This window comes from Oncorhynchus kisutch, linkage group LG30, assembly GCF_002021735.2.
Source record: "Oncorhynchus kisutch isolate 150728-3 linkage group LG30, Okis_V2, whole genome shotgun sequence".
Lineage (NCBI taxonomy): Eukaryota > Metazoa > Chordata > Actinopteri > Salmoniformes > Salmonidae > Oncorhynchus > Oncorhynchus kisutch.
In genome coordinates this window covers 25,204,223-25,226,380 of record NC_034203.2, presented here as the reverse complement: position 1 = coordinate 25,226,380, position 22,158 = coordinate 25,204,223, and the positions used below count along the sequence as shown (strand labels likewise).

At 41.7% G+C, this 22,158-nt stretch overlaps 1 protein-coding gene across 14 annotated transcripts; it reads left to right on the top strand.

Annotated features, from left to right (window-relative positions):
* Positions 1-1,702: 1,702 nt before the first annotated feature.
* On the top strand, positions 1,703-18,028 carry LOC109874673 (protein SSXT). 14 transcript variants are annotated; one of them, XM_020466691.2, is made up of 14 exons: positions 1,703-1,900; positions 2,789-2,865; positions 3,016-3,100; positions 4,468-4,627; positions 6,650-6,880; positions 7,044-7,205; positions 7,581-7,658; positions 8,699-8,764; positions 9,313-9,360; positions 9,521-9,568; positions 9,844-9,966; positions 12,730-12,866; positions 13,267-13,329; positions 14,097-18,028. In XM_020466691.2, exons 1-13 carry the CDS (start codon positions 1,832-1,834, stop codon positions 13,282-13,284), a joined length of 1,302 nt encoding a protein of 433 aa, XP_020322280.1. In that variant the 5' UTR covers positions 1,703-1,831; the 3' UTR covers positions 13,285-13,329; positions 14,097-18,028. The 14 variants fall into 14 exon arrangements, with proteins under 14 accessions (XP_020322280.1, XP_031666002.1, XP_020322279.1 ...); XM_031810142.1 differs by lacking the exon at positions 9,521-9,568; XM_020466690.2 differs by lacking the exon at positions 13,267-13,329.
* The last annotated feature ends 4,130 nt before the right edge of the window (positions 18,029-22,158 follow it).

Below are 22,158 nucleotides of genomic sequence, written 5' to 3'. Positions count from 1 at the left end.
TGGACTTCAGGAAACAGCAGAGGGAGCACCCCCCTATCCACATCGACGGGACAGTAGTGTAGAATGTGGAAAGTTTTAAGTTCCTCGGTGTACACATCACGGACAAACTGAAATGGTCCACCCACACAGACAGCGTTGTGAAGAAGGCGTTGTGAAGACAGTCACAAACCTTTACAGATGCACAATCGAGAGCATCCTGTTGGGCTGTATCACAGCCTGGTACAGCAACTGCTCCGCCCACAACCATAAGGCTCTCCAGAGGGCAGTGAGGTCTGCACAACGCATCACCGGGGGAAAACTATCTGCCCTCCAGGACATCTACACCACCCGATGTCACAGGAAGGCCAAAAAGATCATCAAGGACAACAATCACCCGAGCCACTGCCTATTCACCCCGCTATCATCCAGAAGGCGAGGTCAGTACAGGTGCATCAAAGCTGGGACCGAGAGACTGAAAAACAGCTTCTATCTCAAGGCCATCAGACTGTTAAACAGCCATCACTAACATTGAGTGGCTGCTGCCAACATACTGACTCAAATCTCTAGCCACTTTAATTATTTAAAATTGGATGTAATAAATGTATCACTAGTGTTAGTGGAATTCTAAATTCCTCTGTAGTATTTCCCAATCAGAATTATTACTCTGTCAATGCATTCTAAAGGGATTGTAAGACCCAATATTTTTATAAGAAATGGACAGAGTCCCGGTCTTAAAAGTCAGGTAACAGCGTTTAATTCAAGAGAGTACTGCCACATACAAATTTTTCCACAGGTTATAAACTGAAAATGACGTCAACGTTTTCTAAATGTTCTATCTCTTTCACCGGTAGAGAGGCCCTATAGTTCTCGAGCCTTCGCTCCACGCCTGAAGTCAAGGTCAGTCAGTATAAATCAGCATTCTAGACAGTCTGGAGATAGTCTGTTCCTGCCACCTGGAGATTGTACAAATGAATGAACTAAGGAACAGACCTTCATTGTTACTAAACTCCTGACTACATTATATACAATTGGGAATGGGAGCAAGAGAGAAAATTCATATATGTACAGTACATTATAGCATTTGGACTAGTCAGTTCTGATTGGAATGTATACATAATTAGTCATTTCAACCATAATTTCCTCCAACACTAGTCACTTTAAACAATGCCACTTTATATAATGTTTACATACCCTACATTACTCATCTCATATGTATATACTGTACTCTATACCATCTACCGCATCTTGCCTATGCCGTTCGGCCATCACTCATCCATATATTTATATGTACATATTCTTATTAATTCCTTTACACTTGTGTGTATAAGGTAGTTGTTGTGAAATTGTTAGATTACTTGTTAGATATTACTGCACGGTCGGAACTAGAAGCACAAGCATTTCGCTACACTAGCATTAACATCTGCTAACGATGTGTATGTGACCAATAACATTTGATTTGATTTGATTTGAAACTAAGCATATTTGAGACCCTAATGAATATTTCCCACCCCACTTTATCTGAGACAGGTAGAAAAGTTCTCTCTACAGCCCAATATTCTTAACATACCAGGGTCAGCATTGTATTTTTGTATTATTGGTCTCTAACAATTGCACAATAAAAGTGGCCATTGATAAAAATGCAATTTCATTTGAATTGGTTATTCACCCTGCAATGTTTGGAAATGCGGGATTTTATTTTGAAGGTTCCTCATTACCGTACGAAAGTGACGTCATTGTTTGTGCTGCTGGCGGAATACGAGTTCATATTCTAAACTGCCTGGTTTGAGTTCTACATATTTTTTTAGCTGTTTAGTTCTATGTTTTAGTTTATTTCGCTTAATAGCAAATCACCATGTCGGTGGCGTTTGCACCTCATAGACAACGTGGAAAGGGTGATATAACACCCACTGGAATTCAGAAGGTAATTCATCTTTATCACGCACCACAACAGAATGGATGCGGAGAGCACCCAGATGCTGCTAGCTAGATAGCTAACTAGCCTAGCCAGTGCCCAGGTCGAACTATAGGCAGCTAACGTTAGCTAAGTAAAGGGAAATAGATTGGTAACAATGTTGCTAGGGTAAAGCGCGGTCAATATGAACTTCGCGGGAGTGGGCAAATCTAAAAATAACTATTTTTTTTTGTCGATTCGATGGACTAACATTACATTTGTTTCTGATATGAATGGAGGCCTACTAGTATTTTGTTAGCTGGATTGTTAGCTTCTTTTGTTAGCTGGCACACAGAACAGTAACGTTAGATGACAAATGCTTTGTTACTAGGTAGAGAAAACGGCAAAGGCAGTTTGACCAGCTAGTTAGTTACAGTGTTGTCATTAACATCATACACTACTCTACTCTCAAATAAAATAATATGATTTTATGAGTAGTCTGGATTGGAACGACAGTTTGTCCTCTGGAGTTATACTGTCCATGGTTCAAAACGTTAATACAAGTAACATTGTTTCCATGTATGCATCACAATTCCCCAACCCTTTTTACATTGTATTTACTGTATTCTCAATGATTTTTCACTTTAAAATGTATGCCAAACAAAAACCAATGATTTGTTAAATTAGACAAACCATACAACTATGCACATAGACGAATTTTAACAATTACACATGACAAGTTTGCTAACAGACAGCACAAACCATTCTGTTAACCCACTTTGTATCTGCACAGTTCTTCAAGTAAATGGGGTTTTGTGAAGTTCAGTGGAAATTAAAAGTAGTCCTTGTGCATGTTGTATGGTTTGTTTAACATATGAACACTAAGTTTTCTTCCTGTTTTGCTCTGTCATGTTTCAGTTACTGGATGAAAACAATCAGTTGATTCAATGTATAATGGACTTCCAGAGCAAAGGAAAGACAGCAGAATGTTCACAGTAAGTTATACTTTATGTACAACATCTCCATACCTGATGAGCTTTCAGGCTTCATACTATCATGTATTTGAGTTTTTGCAGTGTATTGATGGCTTCTCTCCCTGCCTTTTTAAATGTTAACATGGGTTTTTATCTGTTGTCTGTTAACAGGTACCAGCAGATGCTCCACAGAAATTTAGTTTACCTGGCCACAATAGCAGACTCCAATCAGAACATGCAGTCTCTGCTCCCTGCTGTGAGTATGGGTCCAGGGCGGAGAAGGGCAGTGATGTTACAAGAAGGGGACAATTCATTGGTGCTGAATTGGATTCACTCTGACACATTTCATCACGTTGTACAGACACTGTACAGTTAGAAATACAGTGTTGTTCTTGGCACCCGATGGTTCAAGGATTGTGTTCAGTGATTTTAAATCTCAAACTAAGCATAGGGCTTTTAAAATTTTTATTTTACCGTTATTTTACTAGTCAAGTCAGTTAAGAACAAATTTTTATTTTCAATGACGGCCTAGGAACAGTGGGTTATCTGCCTTGTTCAGGGACAGAACGACAGATTATTTTTACCTTGTCAGCGCAGCGATTCAATCTTGCAACCTTTTGGTTACTAGTCCCAACGCTCTAACCACTAGGCTACCTGCTGCCCAAAACAGGACTCTTTGATGAAGTGGTCTAACAATACTCCCTCTATAACTATCATGTATTCTGTTATCATAATTTATAGATCCTGACTTGAAATAAGGGCATAGAAATGCAACAACAGAGCTAAGTTACAATTGAAGAAGAGCCGAGCCTCTCTATATGCATTATACTGCTAGTCAGGAACTTCACCAAATTCCACCAGTACAGGAAATAAAGCCAGTATAGGGGTTTCCCATCCTATTCCCAGTATATCTAACCCTGTCAAGCTCTGACGATAGATTGTGCGGTGCATGTGAGATTGAATGTAATAATATATGCCTCATATGCCACCAATGGAAGCTTGCCCTGTCTCCCCTACTGATGGTCAAAGGGGTGTATAATGTTCACCTAGATGCTCTGTACTTGATTTCAGAAGTGTGACTCCCCTACTCCCCCAGAGGTAAAGCTTGAAGTGAGTATGGGTGGAGAAGTGGGGGTTAATTTATGATAGGGTGTCTTGGTTCATACTGTGCATTGGAGGCTCTATGATTGATATTCAAACACAGGGTCTTTTGTTGTGAAACTTCATATGTGATACCTCTGAGATAGACTGCTGGTACAATAGTGCAATAGTATTGTACAGTGCCATGTGAAGGTATACTTTGTGTTGATAGGTTCTGCTTTATTATAGAGGCTTACTTGTTGCTGCAATCTGGTGCTGTGATATAGATGATAGAACAACATGGCAAATCCAGAGATTATATAACATATTATATCCACAGAATCGCTGGGGTCTTTAAATCCTGTACCTTCAATATAATTTGCTTTTATTTTGAACATGATCATTTCTGTTCTTACATTTAAGAACCCATGGTCATCCGTCCATCAGTCTTCCTCCCTCTCCCACCGCTTTTTCTCTCATACATGGCTGAGATATGTATCTTAACACGGCTGGTGTTTCTCTCTCTGTGTTGTCTGTCTGCAGCCTCCTACTCAGAACATGCCCATGGGCCCTGGTGGGATGAATCAGAGCGGAGTGCCGGGCCCCCAGCCCCCCCACGGACACAACATGCCCTCTGAGGGCATGGTCAGTGGCGGACCCCCAGCCCCACACATGCAGAGCCAGATGAACGGACAGATGCCTGGTAAGTGACCTCCCGTCCTCTCTCTATCCCTGTCTCACTCACTAGGGTTGCCTAGCAACACCACAGAGCTGGAAGAGGAGGGGAGGGTGCTCTGTTAAACGATGTCACCCGTCTGAGCTCTGGTTGTCTTGGACTCCACTTCACTGTGGTTGTGTTTGTATGCGTGTTTGTTTGTGTGTGGGGAGAGTAGGGCTGGGCAATATGGCCAAAATATAAAATTATATTTTCAAATATTTTGATGAGGTGTTATGTTTTTGAATAATTAAAGTTCTAAATGTTCTTTGAGTAGTTCATGACCTTGATTGTTTTATACTGTTCAATCCAACTTTAAACAAAAAAAATTCTGCAAGGTTGCATGGTATGGGGGAAAAATGTAGACGTAGTTATTTGGTGAACTGTTCGAATCATTATTGACAGGTTAGGAACCGATGTGTTGGTCAGTGTTTCCAGGGCACCCTAATAAGGTGTTACATTAGATGTTTTGTTACCTGGGCTGCAGTCCAAACTTAAAAGACACCCTCGCCTTATGCCCTTGGGGAAAGCCCCGTCACCATTTTGGAGGGCGGCCCAACTGATTAGCCAAGCAAGGGAAGTTTGCAACGTAAGCCCCTCAGCCCTCGTTTTTAGTCGAGTGTACAATTATGTTCACTCCGGGGCCTGAAACTCCCCATAATTCAATTTGCGGCGATTGTACATCCACTAAGAAAAGTCAGCAAAAACTTAAAAACAACATCAATGGAGTCAACATAAAAATGTATGCAAAAACAAATGCAAATAAGTTAGAAATTGTGCTAGTAATGCACATGACGGCACAAACACGTCTCGTAAAAATGTTTTTGTTTGGTTATCTTTTGGAAATTGTAGAAATAAAACATTTTCCTCCTTCAGAAGTTCCAGCTAGGCAGGCTAATATTAGTTAGCTAATTCATTTGCTAGCTATCGTACAGTTGGCGTATATTAATAATTATATATTTAATTTAAGTAGACATGCACTCATAAATGACTAGCGCATATAAAGCACCCACAAGCTACCAGTGGCTGAAAACTCCATTTATTTGTATTTATTTCACCTTTATTTAACCAGGTAGGTCAGTTGAGTTCTCATTTACAACTGCAACCTGGCCAAGATAAAGCAAAGCAGTGCGACACAAATGTACAGTCAATAACACAATCATCGTGGGATGTACGAGTGACGTATTTCCAGACAAGGGTGGTCCATTTAAAAAGCATTCCTTCCTACCTCAGCCTGCAAGTGTATACTCGTCAGACGTCATGATACGTCATCAGAAGTGTCCACTTAATTTGAGGGCTGAGGGTATAGGGTCTTTTAAGTGTTTGAACCGCAGCCTTGATGTAGCTAGCTAGCATATTCATGCTTTGCCTATTCCTCTGATATAGAATATACTATTGCACAAACAACATGCTTATCTAGGCCTACACCAGCACTGGTACCAGGCTGTATTAGCTAGCTGACTCTTAGCTTGCTAAATGTACTAACTAGTGATTAGCATTTGCGGCTAATGCAAATTCTTTTAGCCCCAACTTGCTAAGAAAAGACAAACTAGTAGTAGTTTGCAGATGGTAAGATACACAAACTAATAGTGTAATTATAGAACATTTGTGCAAAGCAGCATCGTTGTCACCAACATCTTGTTGTATCTATCTAACCATGCAGACTGCAGAGTGAACAGCAAGAAAGTGCTTGTGACTCCATGGTTGAGCAATTGCTCTCTCGTTGAGTAACATGGGTTTGGTGTGTGAAGCGGTATACCGCCCAGCCCCAGGGGCTAGACTGTTAACATTTAGTCTACTTTGTTCTGCCGCAGGGTAGATTTACCAGTTATTACCAGTTGTCAAGGCTCTACAGCGCACATGCTTGTGAATATTAAAATAGGGAGAAAGTATTTTCTCAGGAAAGCATTAATAATGTTTTAATTAAATAATGAAATATTTGATCTCTGTACTGTATGGTCTAATATCTTCCAAAATGTTGAATGATCTGTCGTTTTTTTTCTTCTCCAGGGCCTAATCACATGCCAATGCAGGGCCCTGGGCCGGGTCCCAACCAGCCCCCCAACATGCCCGGCAGCGGCTCCATGAACATGCCCCCCAGCAGCCATGGCTCTATGGGCGGCTACAACCACGCTGTGCCCTCCTCTCAGAGCATGCCTGCCCAAGGTCAGATGAACATGACCCAAGGACCCATGGGTAACTACGGCCCCCGGCCCAACATGAACATGCAGGCTAACCAAGGTACAGGAAAGAGAAAAACAAATGTGTCCTTGATAGACCTTCTCTTTGACCCATACACATCTTTTGATGTTGACATTCATCCATGGATGCTTTATTGTTGAGTTTTTTTCAAATTGGGTTCTGTAATGGCATACTGTGTGTGTTTGTGTTGTTCCTGCCCCAGGCCCCATGATGCACCAGCAGCCTCCCTCCCAGCAGTACAACATACCCCCTGGAGGTGGCGGGCAGCACTACCAGGGCCAGCAGAACCCCATGGGCATGATGGGCCAGGGGAACCACGTGATGGGGCAGAGGCCCATGCCCCCTTACAGACCCCCACAGCAAGGTACGCTCTGCTCTACAGAGTGGGCACTGGGACAAGGCGCTTGGTTTGACTTGACACAGGGCTGAAACCTCTTCTCCTGTCCGTAACCCCCTTTCCACTTCGTCTCTTAAGTGGAACTATCTTTCACTTACACTGTCGTTGCTTGTAGACTTCTGTCCATTACCATAGAAGGAGTACCCAGGTGTCCTGAAGGTTGTTGTCAGCCCCAGACAACTGAGCTATAGTTTGAGGACCAGGCGCTCTCTAGCGAATAAGTGGCCCAAATTCCAACCTCACTCCCCTTTCCACACCGAAATCCCCCCCTTCCCCCCTCCCCACACTCCCGCCCCAACAACACCTTGAATCAACCTGTGTGTGTTGTGTGTGTGTATGTAGGACCCCCTCAGCAGTACCCAGGGCAGGAAGACTACTATGGGGACCAGTACAGTCACGCAGGACAGGGAGCCTCAGAAGGTAGGAGAACCAACCCTCCAACCAACCGCTCGTAGAACCAACCAAACCTCTCCGTCCGTCTAACGTTCACTTAGAGAAACTGTATTGAGTCATGTAGAAGGACAAGAGGATAGCGAGTACCAAAACAACATTGTATGACAGTGACACCATCCCTCAGCTGAAGCCAGTGAATTGCTCAGCACCACTTTACACCTGAAACGAATCATCAATGGTTTATCTTGGTTCCACCGCAGTTATCTAGAACATTTGTGGAAATAGAGAATGGAAGATGTCAGTTAGTTATGGTGCTCTGTAAGCCTGGCAAGAAGGAAGCTAATGTTTGGTTTGCCTGCCCACCATCCCACCGGTGATATGCGTCTTCGATAAACAAATAGCTAGTTATTCTGTCGAACCGTTTTCTTGTGGAGGTGTGGCTCCAAATGCGTACCGCGATTCAATCCAGGAAGTTGATCTTAGGTGGTGCTTTTAGCAGAATTAGAGGTCCTACTTTAGCAGAAGCCCCACACACGAGTTGACAGATGTTGCTTTGAAGACTCCTGGTGGAAAAGGTGACTAGTTGGACTGGGATTTTTCTCCAGTAATTTCCCACCCCTCCATAGTGATTTTGCATCATAGCATCCCCATCAATTATTCTTCAATTAATAACTTTCTCTTGCATGTATCAATCACTTTCTACACCTTTCTGAGTTGTTTACATTCTACTCCCTTTCAAACTTTGACACAGTACTCTCCAGTCTCATCGCTAGGTTGTACTCTAATGGAAATTACAGGATTTAAATATTGTCTTGTAAAACTGTATATTCCCAAAAGAAAGTGAAACAAATATTCCAATGTTTACTTATCACTTTTGCAAAACCAATATTTATGAACATTGATACCCACACATACAGAGACATTGCTTGAAGCAATATAAAATATATACTGATATTTAACAATCTGTATATTTTTAATCCCCTGACTTTCCCCCTCATTGACTTATCACCTCAAACATGGACATGAAATAACATGTCTTCCTATCTCCTTGTGAAATAATGCTTTAGGTGGTTTACTACAGCCACCGTTCCCTGATCAAGGCTTTGATCCCTCAGAACAATACTACCAAGGAGGTATCTATGTAGCTTCACAGAAATGTACTGACAGGGAAAAAGGAAGAAGCTAAGCTAAAAACACATGACTTATGGAACTTTTGTGTTGCTTTTATGGAGACATTTCTGAGACTTCTTTCCAGTTGTGACAAAGGCTATTGTGTTTTATAACTGCAGTAGCCTAAATGCTAGCTTTTACAATTAATAACATAACTCAAGTACACTTTCTATACCGGTATTATTTCCTCTGTTTAGCCTTCCCTGGCCAGCTGAAGCTTTCTGAGTTTGTTCTAGTCTCTGTTTTCTGGCTTCATGTCCCTCACCGCTATGCACGTGACTACTTTTAATCGTTGATGATTTCTCACTCACATATTTCATTTCTCATAAATGTTGTCGTTCCAGCTTTGTTTTATTAATGGCTCATAGCAGGTGTCAGGTAAGGATGCTAAAAAAGAGTCACTATAACAACCATGTTGCATATAAAAACAAACAAAAATAAACTTACTGTTTCAATGGGCATGCTCACAGTGTTGGTTCTTTTCTCCTGTGGTTCTTGTCTTGTCTGCCAGAGCGAGACCCAGCAGCCAACCAACAGTCCCCCTATGAAAAAGATAATGGTTTGTTAACTTTGTTTGTTAACAGCCTAAATCAGTGTTTTCAAAAAACGTTCTGATCAGGATTAGGGTCAATATCCTGTTCAATTCAATCAACGCAGGAAGTCAAATTAAATTCCAATCATGGTGTTGGTTCTTTTCTCCTGTGGGTTATGTCTGCCAGAGCGAGACCCAGCAGCCAACCAACAGTCCCCATATGAAAAAGATCATGGTTTGTTAACTTTGTTTAACAGCCAAAATCAGTGTTTTCAAACTAATTCTGATCAGGGCTGGGGTCAATAGCTTGTTCAATTCAGGAAGTAAACTGAAATTCTAATCATGCTGGAAAAATTTGGAATTGAATTTCAGTTTACCTTCCGACTTGAAATGGACCCCAAGCCTGATTCTGGCCACTCTAAACACTGATGTCTGCTGTGTTGTCGTCAAACCTGGTTCAGGTACTGAAATATCACAGATACCGTAATGTTGCTCTGTTGCCCCCTGTAGGTAATGCCCAGTATGGCCAGCAGCAGGAGGCCTACCAGCAAGGTCCTCCCCAGCAGCAGGGCTACCCCCCACAGCAGCAGTACCCTGGACAGCAGGGCTACCCTGGACCGCAACAGGGCTACGGTGGGTGGAACCTAAGCAATATCACTGAATCTGTCTTTGCGTGTCTCGGTCTTTCTCTCTCACTCATCTTGTTCTCTCACTCTATTTATTTTCTCTCTTTCTTGTTCTTTCTTTCTCTTATTTTTCTTTGTACACTTTTTATTTTATTTACTGAAATGGGAATTAAAAAGATGTTGGTGTGTGCCATTACTTTGATGGCAGTCAGTCCACACTCATCCTGTAGGATTCACCGTTTACTTTCCTTTTCATTATCTTGAAACATCAGTCCTAGATTCCAAATGGCACTCACCCAGAGCCTCACATATGTTTATTGAACCACACCACTGTTTTGCTAATTGAAATGGTGTACTTTCAATGTTGCAGCGGCGCAATCAAGGCTACACATACTGGCACGTTGATCAGAAGCGGTAGCTGGCAGACATTGGTGCTGTTAGGTGTCCCTCTCGTACTATGGTGGGTCACTGTACAGGCCTAGTTACTGTGTGATAGAAAGTCTCTGAAAGCTAGAGATGGCGAGAGAGTAAAAGGAATAGGACACGCTTATGGGTAATAACCCTTACCCTTACAATAACCCATTGTGGGTGTGGGAACCACAGCCCCCCTCTTTCGTTTTTAAAATCCTGTCAGCTCTCCTTTCTCTCAGAACCAGAGGCCTTTCTCTCATGTCAGTAATGAGCTGGTGGAGAGAGGCAGAGGCTATGAGTTGGGCTCCATCTGGCTCACATGCGCTCTCGCAGGCGGGCCATACAAGGTTAAGCTTTGCGGTAGCTGCGTCTGCATTATGAGCACCTAATGACGTTTGACTTGGCCCAGTCAGTCAGTCATCGTATCACTGATCAGCTGTTAACCTGTCTAGCGGAACCCCTCGCCAACAGCCAATGAAATTGCAAGGCGCCAAATACAAATCAAATCAAATTTCTGAAACATACAAGTATTAGGCACTATTTTAAAGATACATTTCTCGTTAATCCAGCCACAGTGTCTGATTTCAAAAATGCTTTACAGCAAAAGCTCCACAAACGATTATGTTAGGTCACCAGCAACTCACAGATAAACCCAGCCATTTTTCCAGCCAATGAGAGGAGTCACAAAAAGCACAAATAGAGGTAAAATGAATCACTAACCTTTGATCTTCATCAGATGGCACTCATAGGACTTCATGTTACACAATACATGTATGTTTTGTTCGGTGAAGTTCATATTTATATCCAAAAATCTTATTTTACTTTGGCGTGTTATGTTCAGTAGTTCCAAAACATGCAGTGATATTGCAGAGAGCCACATGAATTCACAGAAATACTCATATATGTTGACGAAAATACAATTGTTAGACATGGAAATATAGATACACTTCTCCTTAATGCAACCGCTGTGTCAGATTTCCCAAAAACTTTATGGAAAAAGCATAATCTGAGAACGGAGCAGCATTATTCATAAATAGCATTATAAATATTCACTTACCTTTGATCTTCATCAGAATGCACTCCCAGGAATCGCAGTTCCACAATAAATGTTTGTTTTGTTTGATAATGTCCATCATTTATGTACATTTATGTCCAATAGCTTCTTTTGTTAGGGTGTTTGGTAAACAAATCCAAATGTGCGATCTGGTCCATTCGGACGAAACGTTCAAAAGTTATATTACAGGTCGAAGAAACTTGTCAAACTAAGTATAGAATTTTTCTTTAGGATGTTTTTATCATAAAAGTTCAATAATGTTCCAACCGGAGAATTACATTGTCTGTAGGAAAGCAATGGAACGAGAGCTACCTCTCAAGTGAAAGCGCGTGACTGAGAGCGAGGCTGTAGGCAGACCACTGACTCAAAGAGCTCTCATCCGGTCCCCCATCACAGTAGAAGCCTGAAACAGCGTTCTAAAGATGGTTGACATCTAGTGGAAGCCTTAGTAAGTGCAACATAACCAATATCCCACTGTGTATTCGATAGGGGTGAGTTCAAAAACTACAAACCTCAGATTTCCCACTTCCTGTTTGGATTTTTTTTCTCAGGTTTTTGCCTGCCATACGAGTTCTGTTATACTCACAGACATCATTCAAACAGTTTTAGAAACTTCAGAGTTTTCTATCCAATACCAATAATAATATGCATTTATTAGCATCTGGGACTGAGTAGGAGGCAGTTCACTCTGGGCACGCTATTCATCCAAAAGTGAAAATGCTGCCCCTTATCCCAAAGAAGTTAAGATGCCTGATTATGGCACTACACGGCGGTAAGGTAGCTGCAGTGCAGTGGTAGTATACAGAGGCGGTCTGATGGAGTGATTTTTAATGAGGCTTCGCTTATCTAATGAGGGCCCACTGAATCTCCTTGATGTCTCCTTTCATTAGAAAACTTAACACCCAGCTCCAGCAAGTCAGACTCTCTCATTACACAGCAGAGTAGGCCAGTGTTAATGTGGAGCCAAACTTCAGCAAATGTGCCAGGGCCCAACTAATACTACTACTACCCACCAGTCTCTTTCTGCCATGCCTCTGGCTGGCTGTCTGGTTGTCACTGGATATGTCTATTGGGAGATAAAGGTTAATTGACACTCAATGGTTCAAGAACAAGACGTGGCATAATGGACATCAAACAGGACAAAGTCAGTGAATCAAGCGCGCTGTTATACTCCCAGGTTAACTGTGTGCTTTTTGTTATTGAACAGACCAGTCTTCTTACCTGCTCCTATATGGTGTGAAGAACTGTGGCATGTTTTAGTTAGACATCCATAACCTTTTTCTCTGCTCTGTCCCCCCTCCTCAGGTCCGTCCCAGGGAGCCCCAGGCCAGTACCCCCAGGGTTACCCCCAGGGCCAGGGGCAGCAGTACGGGGCCTACCGGGGCCCCCAGCCCGGCCCCCCTCAGGCCCAGCAGCAACGCCCATACCCAGGCTACGATCAGGTGAGTATGAGCCCATGAGTAGGCAGGCCTAACCTCTATCTGTATGTGACTCTTATTGTGTCCTTTTATATGTTGGCTAGAGATGGATAGAAGTTAAAAATGCAACGTGAAGTTTTCCAGGGTTCAGGGAGTGTCCATAAGCAAGAGACCTGGGTGGAGTGGGTGTCTTGTGCATGCTGACATTGTATGGGGAGATTAAGACAAGTTGAATAATATTGGATAATACAGCAAGTCAGACCAGAGCAGTGCAATGCGAGGGCAATGTAGTGTCTCCTCCCTAAACGTAACTGACTTTTGAGATTGTTGAAGGGGAGGGGAGAGCTACGTGTTGCCCTGTATTTTCTGTGGTCCTTTGCGGGGGCCACAGCAACACTTTGATTCTTTATCTTTGAATATTCAGGGACACATGAGGAAATAAAGACCCAGGGATTTGAACCCCTGACTAGTTCTGTAAGAAGCAAAGGTAATGGTAAAATCTGAACGTGTGACCGTTCGCCTAGCCTTGATTTGCATTTGTCATGTTTCTCCTCCTGTCTTCTATTTAAACATCTGATTTCCACCTTTACCTCTTTTTGTAACCAGGGGTCGAATTCTATTCTATTCAAACATATCAAGCATATTCTGTAGGGGAACTTAAATAATAAAATGTTGATGGTTTGGAATTGACTAAATCAATCAAAAGTACAACTCCTCATGCCGTAGGTTATTATTCATCCCTTTTCATGCAATATACTGCATTTAAATGTTTGTTTATTTCATGCGTAATTTAATTATGCACTGTATAGAATAGTAAATGATCAAAGTAAGTCAAATTTAAGCAAAATAAATCAATGTGTAACTAAACTTTTATTCCTAAAGAGCAGCCACTTTCGACCCCTGTTTAGAAATGCTCCTGCAAAATACAAAACATGTGAAATGTGCAAGTCGGAGAGAAGCATTTTGCCTACTGCTACAGTATAACTGACATGAAGTTACTTCCCTCCTGTTGACCTTTTCTGTGGCCATGCTGCCACCTGCTGGTTAAATATAGCCAATGCAGCCACACAGGAATAGTCTGCATCTGTATCTGTAACAAAAACGTTCATAATTAGCTGCTACAGATGTGCTTGTTTGCATCCGGTTTAAATATGTAAATATTAGCATTTCCCTAGTAAATGCCTGTTTGTTCAGATGTTCGGATGAAAAGTAATTAAGATGTCCTTTTACAGTACTCCCTTCCTCCCTCCACAGGGTCAATATGGAAATTACCAGCAATGAGAGATGGCCATGGCAGTCACTCAGTCAGTCACCAAGAGCCCTGCTCTGACCTCTAACCTCTGACCTCTGTACAACTGTTATCTGGACTTTTATAACGGCTGCAGCTCACAGAGACGCCCCCACACACACACTTTGCCCTCTGTATCCCCTATGTCTGGGCCTTATGTAATGAGATGATTGTGTTCACTTCCATTTCTCCCCTTCTAGTCTGAGTTAAGTCTCAAAGCAGCAATGCCTTAAAACCAAACAGAGCTGCCTTATCCAGAGCACTGCAGATTTCGAAAAGGGCAAAAAATTACCCGTAAAATTAATTTTGTCTACATCACAGAGGACAGAAGTGTACAGAACTGAACTTCACACTCTTGTAGGGCAATGTTTCTCCATCCAATAGCCCCCTGTTCATAAGAAGCAATAATGCCAATGGGAAGTGGAGGGGTGGGACAGGGATGGAGTGAGGAGATTTTACACCAGAAACAAAATTCTGTAAGGCTATGTTATGTCAAGGTCAACATATGTGATGATGTAAACATGTATTTTATGATTTTTAGATGGAGCTAATTTTGTATAAGAATTTGGAGTACTGTTGAATATTGTTTCTGTTTTCCACCTGAAGTGTTATGTCTCTTGATGTAAATTGTGATTAACATTGTTTTCATCTGCTATTTTGTTTGTTCTTTTGTTATTTGTAACCCCTGATTTCCCTTTGCTTCTTCAATGACTTGTACATTGAATATGTGCTTGGGGTGAACAAATCGGCTGCTTTTGTTTTATGAATGGATTGTACATAGAAAGCCCTCAAACAAACTGAGAACACCTATTTGTATTGGAGCTTCAGTAGTGAAACATTATTTTTTTGGGCAACAAAACATGACCTGTGAGTGGGGCTGTATTCTGACTTTGAGATCTACAGTATTTGTGTAACTAAGGTTGCAAAACTACCGGTAATTTACCAAAGTTACCGGAATATTGCGTGATTTTAGTCATTAACAGAATCTATTGTAACTTTGGTAATCTAGTAATCTATACTTGAATAACTTTTAAAAACTATTCGTATATAGTGTTCATTTATTATATCTGTGACCATATTGTCCATGAGTTTTATATTAGATAGTAGGGTGGCAGGTAGCGCGTTGGGCTAGTAACCGAAAGGTTGCTGGTTTGAATACCTGAGCAGACTAGGTGACAAATCTGCCGACTTGCCCATGAGTGAGGCACTTAACCCTAATTTGCTCCAGGAACGCCATCGCTGACCATGTCAAACACCACATTTCTCTGGACTAATCTGGTGTATGTGACATTTTTTTATTTTACCATATTTTTCAAGAGAAAATAACCTAATTAATGGCAAAAAGCATCTAATCAACAATTACATAATTTTTTCACTAATCTAATTTACTTTTTTCACAACTGCCACCTGTTTGATGCCCAAACATTAATAAAACATTGACATAAAATAAATAAAAGTCTGTAAAAAGGAAATGTCATGCTGAAACCCTCATATTAAACACCAATGAATGGTATTCATTTAGTTAATTTTTTATTTAGGATTGTTTAACATCTTTGTCATATTTTTTTAACTCTATGGGATCGCTGTCCCTAAACCTGGATGGTTGTTGCTAATGTGACTAGAATGACATAAGTAACAGCCAACTTTCCAGTACATAGATATGTCTTATATGGGCAGAAAGCTTAAATTCTTGTTAATCTAACTGCAGTCCAATTTACAGTAGTTATTACAATGAAAAAATACCATGCTATTATTTGGAGAGTGCACAACAACAAAACACTTATCATGGAAACTGGTTTGATACATTCACCTCTGAAGGTAAATCATGTACTTACACTCAGTAATCCTGCTCTGTGTTTGTCATCCTGAGGGTCCCAGAGATAAAATGTAGCATAGTTTTGTTTGATAAAATACATATTATATTCAAATGTAGGAACTGGGTTCTGTCTTTGGCCCTGCCTGGCCATCTAGATGTATGACATTCCTGAATGTGTGTAAACTTGTATTTTTTTATTACCATAGCATGTTTGTATGTTCTCTATAGTTATGTACTTGAAAATGTATCAATTGGCCAATTCGGCACATTTGGGCAAACTCCTGGCAGACTTGATACAAAATATAGTGTACTAATGTAATGCTTCACTGGATCAGTCTGAAACTTTACACACACACTGCTGCCATCTAAATTACACCTAAACTCCTATCTGAATGTATGGCCTTTCTCTTGCATTTCATAGACGATGGAACAATTATTATTTTCTGAAAACGCATGTTTTTGTTTGTATTATCTTTTACCAGATCTAATGTGTTATTCTTCTACATTAATTTCACATTTCCACAAACTTCAAAGTGTTTCCTTTCAACTGGTATCAATAATATGCATATCCTTCCTTCAGGTCCTGAGCTGCAGGCTGTTAGATTTGGGTATGTCATTTTAGGTGGATTTTTGCTGGGTTGCTGGTGGTTGGACTCTATAGAGGGTAGGGTACCTTAGCCGAGAAGAACCTAGCCCCATCTCACCCTGAAGCGGAGCAGAGCTCAGATATTTTACATGTTATTACCCACACAGAGGGCCAGAGATTATTAGACACTTGTCATAATCTGAATTACACAAATGGGCCACTAGATGTCTTCTGACGGATTGTAAAAAAAAATCCTTGGAAGATAAAAAACAATTCTGTTAGTTTACAGGTCAACTTTGAATGTTTCAAGTAATACACCCTCCCTTTGCAAACCTATGTATAACACAAAGCACTGAGCCCATATTCATAAAGTGTCTCAGATTAGGACAGCTGAATTGGGATCAATTTAGCCTTTTAGATAATATGTAAGAATAAATAGATAGGGGAGACCTGATCCTAGATCAGCACTCTGACTCTGAGACGATTTATTAATTTGGGCCCCTGAATGCTTCCAGTACCCCCTGCTTCTCCTAAAAGTTTAATTTAGAAGCATGTATCTTATGGCCTTGGTGCTTTAGTGTGCTCTGTTATTGGTAGCTGAATAAGAGATTAATTCAGTTGTGTGATATTCCAAACATATGTCTAATGTGCATCGGACACAGCTCTGGAGAATAGTGTCTGCTCGATACATTACGTTTTTATCTGCAACTTTCTGAACGTTTTGCCCGTGCTGAATATTCCCATAATGGGTCCGTGGGAGTGCATTGACCACAGACTGTCCGATCAGACTGTCGTACATTCAGCTTGTTTCAGACAGAATGAATCGTCTTTACAATGTTGGATGAGATTTCTCCCCCGAATAAACTTTTACATTTTTGTTATTTAAGAAAATGTAATGTACGTTAACCACCAACAGAATAATATGAGTTATGTGGAGTATAATGTAAGTAACCACCAGCAGAATAATATGAGTTATGTGGAGTATTAGGTAAGTAACCACCAACAGAATAATATGAGTTATGTGGAGTATTAGGTAAGTAACCACCAACAGAATAATATGAATTATGTGGAGTATAACATAAGTAACCACCAACAGAATAATATGAGTTATGTGGAGTATAACAAAGTGTTACGTTATACTCTAAACTGAGTGTCTTGCTGTAATGATTTGAGATACATTTCCTATGATGTCATGCAACATTTCACTCTTGTACAGACTGGTTGTGTTATTTTATGAAACCTTGGGCTTGATATACATTTGTACAATATGCATAAATCATGCACATATTATAGAGAAGATAGAAGTATGGTGATTGGTTTCCAGTCAGCCTCAAAGATACTAACCTTGGTATGCTTTAGTACATACCTTGTAATAAATGTTTTGTCTTTCATTTACCCTGTAGCCAACATGATGTTACTGTAAGTGTCATTGTGATGTGAAACTGTACAGTATGTCACTGAAAAACTGCAACAATAAATTGCTTGAATTTTTTAAATACACTTGTGTTGGATTTTTATGCAATTGTCTTCAAATGTCCCTGTTCTTCAAATGCAACGACATAGACAATGTTGTCTAAGTTTACTTTGTGATTTTCTTGTTTTGAATATCTGTTAATGTATTTACTGTACACTATTAGCTCAGTAAGTTCCCACCACACCCTGCATTCCAGATGTATCAGAAGTCCCGGGTACTTTTGCACCAAAAATGACCTTCCCCCTCCAGAGGTACTACCTGTCATGCACAGTAGGGGGGGAGAGCTACAGATGGTGCACCAGATGTGTGTCCGGAGCACGTGACCAGACTGGACATGGTGTTAGAGGGCCACTGCCTGACCCTTCCCTGGTGCTGATGTGTTTGTGTGTTAGAGAGTGTGTTTATAGATGTCAGACACTAAGAGAAAGACAGTAAGAGAGAAATCTTAAACGTGTTTGCGCTCCTTTATAATGATCTGCATGTAGACTGTGTGTACGTGTGTGTGCCGCATGTATATGTGCAGTGCTCAAGGTCTGGTGGCATCTCCCAGTCACCCCAGCACCATCCTGCCCCTCCACAGCTGGCCACCCCACCCTTCCAAGCTGTCACTGGGGCTCCCCCTAGCCCCTCTACTTGGATGACACACCGTTTTGGGCGCTCCCCCACCAGCCCTCCCTGGCAACTGCCACCCTCAGCTGCGCACTTGCAGACGGGAACGGGGTCGTACAAAGTCACTCCTCCTGTGACTGTCTGGTGCCACAGGGGACAGAGAGATGATGAGGTGGGAGGAATACTTTCCTTATACCCGTCATATACCGTCGGATCTCTTTTGGGCACTTTAACAATTCAGCAAGACGGACACATCACAGTCAAATTTTCGAGCACAATAGGATAGTGGAGGAAAGTAACCCCGCAAAGGGTTTTTGATGAGTAGGCTAAACACCGTTTAGTCTGAGCCTGCTAATCTTTATGTAACGGTGAATTGTTGGAAGTTTTTATTTACAGTATGGTAAGAGTGACAGCAGTAATGGCACTTGTTTTTGGCATGAAGTTAAGATATCATTTTCTGTATCTCACAATATTTCATGTTATAATCAGTGTTAATTCAATACCTTTTGATCCATGGAAAATAAGGAAAGAGATATAGAAGTGTCGACGGGTGGCAAGGCAAACATTAAGGTGACAGTATAATTTCAGAGGATCATAATCTTGTTCAATATTTTGATAATTATAATTCAAGGCACCTTTCAGGCGAGGCTTGTAACCACTGAGGGGAAAATGACATTGTCATCATATAGCTAGCAGGCAAGATGTGATCTCTCCCTCCTTCTGTCTCTCTCTCTCTCTGTCTCTCTCTCTCTCTCTCTCTCTCTCTCTCTCTCTCTCTCTCTCTCTCCCTCTCTCAGTGTGACAGAAAGTCTATGGGGAGGAATAAGAGGTAGTTATGGGGGAAATGCACCAGCCTCCACAGTTTAATTGGAGATGTGTCACACTAAATAAATGGTGCAAAAACAAGCGCTGACTGGAGGCTTGACAGAGGGGCCCTGGGGAGGCAGCCTGCTTTATTGGGCCGGAGCTCTGCTCCGCTTCAGGGTGAGATGGGGCTAGGTTCTTCTCGGCTAAGGTACCCTACCCTCTATAGAGTCCAACCACCAGCAACCCTCACAAACCAACCTGCAGGATGATGAAAGATAAAACATTGTTATGATAGTTGACTGTTAAACTTGGGATATTAGATGTTGGGGAACTTGGTGACCTGGAAGCACATCAATTGATTCTTCTGACCTACAATCAGAAGGAGATTGTATTCCTGATCTGCCATACATTTAAATCCCTACATGCCATCACAAAAATCCATAAACATAACAGTTTCTCCACAAACAATTTCTATCTATCGGTCTAGCTCCTCAAAACCGTCTACGTCAATCTATCTTTAGAAAAAACACAGCCAATCCAATCTGCCTGTCCAATTCATACCAGGAGCACCTCAGGAGAATGTGTATTCCAATATTCTATCAATATTAATATCTGTTGTCCTCTGCAACTTGGCCTTGTTGAGTGTACGTCTGTGTGTGTGTGCGAGCAAATATTGTAGACTCGACATGAGTTGTGATTTACCTCTATAGTGTAGATAATTGGACATGACAACATCCTCTCTGGTCTCTCGGGGGAACAGAAGAGGATTTAGACGATTACAGTCTGTGTTATAAATATGGCACACATACAGCCCACAACAAAGGCCATCATCTGTAAATGCATTCTGTATGAACAGATATATATTACAATATTACAATAGATCTTGTCACATTTTCTGGGAAGCATGTAAGGGTGTTTTTCAGGTGATCAGTTGGCATCGTTTAATGATGTTCACCAATAAATCAACTGTGTGTTCGTGACTTGAGGTAGAGTTAGTAGCCAACAAATGATTTTCTATGCATATGATGTGCAGCTCTTTGCTTCGTTAAAACCAACCACACCATGTTTGTTGCAGTTTAGCCATCAACTCAAATGAACAGTGTGCTGTTTTTGTTTGTGTTCCAGCCTGATAGAAGTTGTGTCTCTGGGAGAAATAGCAGGTATGTTGATATCAGTATTCCCACAGCCTGCATAATTGGAGTAATTTGCTTTCCCTTTGGGTAATCTGTAAACATGGCTGTTTTGATGTTTTTGGCATCCTCCATTGGCTGGGCTCTCTCCTCCTCCGGCGGAGCCCTCATCTCAGCCCAGGGTGACACAAATAGATCCTTCTCCAAAAGGTGCACGTACTTTCAGTGTGGTGCGATCAATACGGCCCAGTCCTCACTGGGACACACTGGGGTGCTGGCGGTATTAAAACTGCCCTGTGAACCGCCTCTCGCCACGCAGGCATTTTAGGGAAATAAAACCATTGATCCTCCAGGGCCTCTGGCCGAGCATTAACCTGGCTAATAAATTAGAACATGCTCATCTGAACACATCTGCCTGTAATGTTCCCAAAAAGGCTGGCCTGGGGAGAAGGAATGGAGTTTGAGAATGGTAGAGGGTGCCTGCTGGTTGGGAAGAAGAGTAGTGCCCTACTTGACGCCCCCGTCGAGGCGGGAGGGACAGGCAGAGGCAGGGAGAGGCATCTGGATGCCCAGGACTTCCATTAGAGGGCCAGGTTGGTGGCATGGGTCGATGTGGCCAGGTCTAGTAGGGGGTACGCCATCTCGACACAGTGTTTTTCAGCTCCCTGTGATGAGAAGAAAGAGGGGCTGTTGACCCACTGACATCCTGTGCTCCTGAGGGGGGAGGAGGGAGGTGGAAAGGGGGTGAGGAGGAGAAAGAACACCGTGTCCATGGCTGGGCTGGGCCCTGTAGAATTAAAGCACCTCTATACGTTGGATGCTGTTTATCACCGTAGTGTCTCTTTGAAATGTCATTAAATACGCTGTTCTCATCATACAGAGATGAATAGAATTGTTAACGAAGCTGCCTTATGAAGACCACCTGGAATGACTTCAAGAAAACCGTTGAAGACCTTTTCTCCACTAAAATGAACAAGTGAAATAAGTCTTCATAGAGTGAGGTTCTTGGTGTATGACTTCTTTACCGGTGTACACTATGCCCTGGAAGGTTCCCCATGACTCTTGAACTAGAGGAGATCCAACTTTTTAAAACCATGGAAATGCACACACTTGTAAGCACCATTGCAAACACTCATGTGTCTATGGAAGTTCTTGAGTCGGGAAACCTATAGTCACGCAGAGAATAAGTAGTAGGTAAAACCGGAAGCTGTCATCTCCATTTTCAGTTAAGATTCTTCTTTGTCTGCAAAATACATGATCGGCATGTATCTCCATGAAAAGCATGAATAAACAAGATGAGACAATATGTGATAGAGATCCCAAGCTAAACCACTCCCTGGGATAAGCCTATTATTATACAACCAATCAGTCATTATATTTGACTGTGAGATCAGAGCCTAGTAAAACACACACACACACACACACACACACACACACACACACACACACACACACACACACACACAGAACTGTCTCAAGAATGTTGAGAATAAGAAATGAGAAGATTTTGTATAATCTATGAGGCAAAATTATTGTCATCATCTCCACACCAGACACCACCAATGGTATAACTGATAATACAGCAGGAGACTCTCTCTCTCTCTCT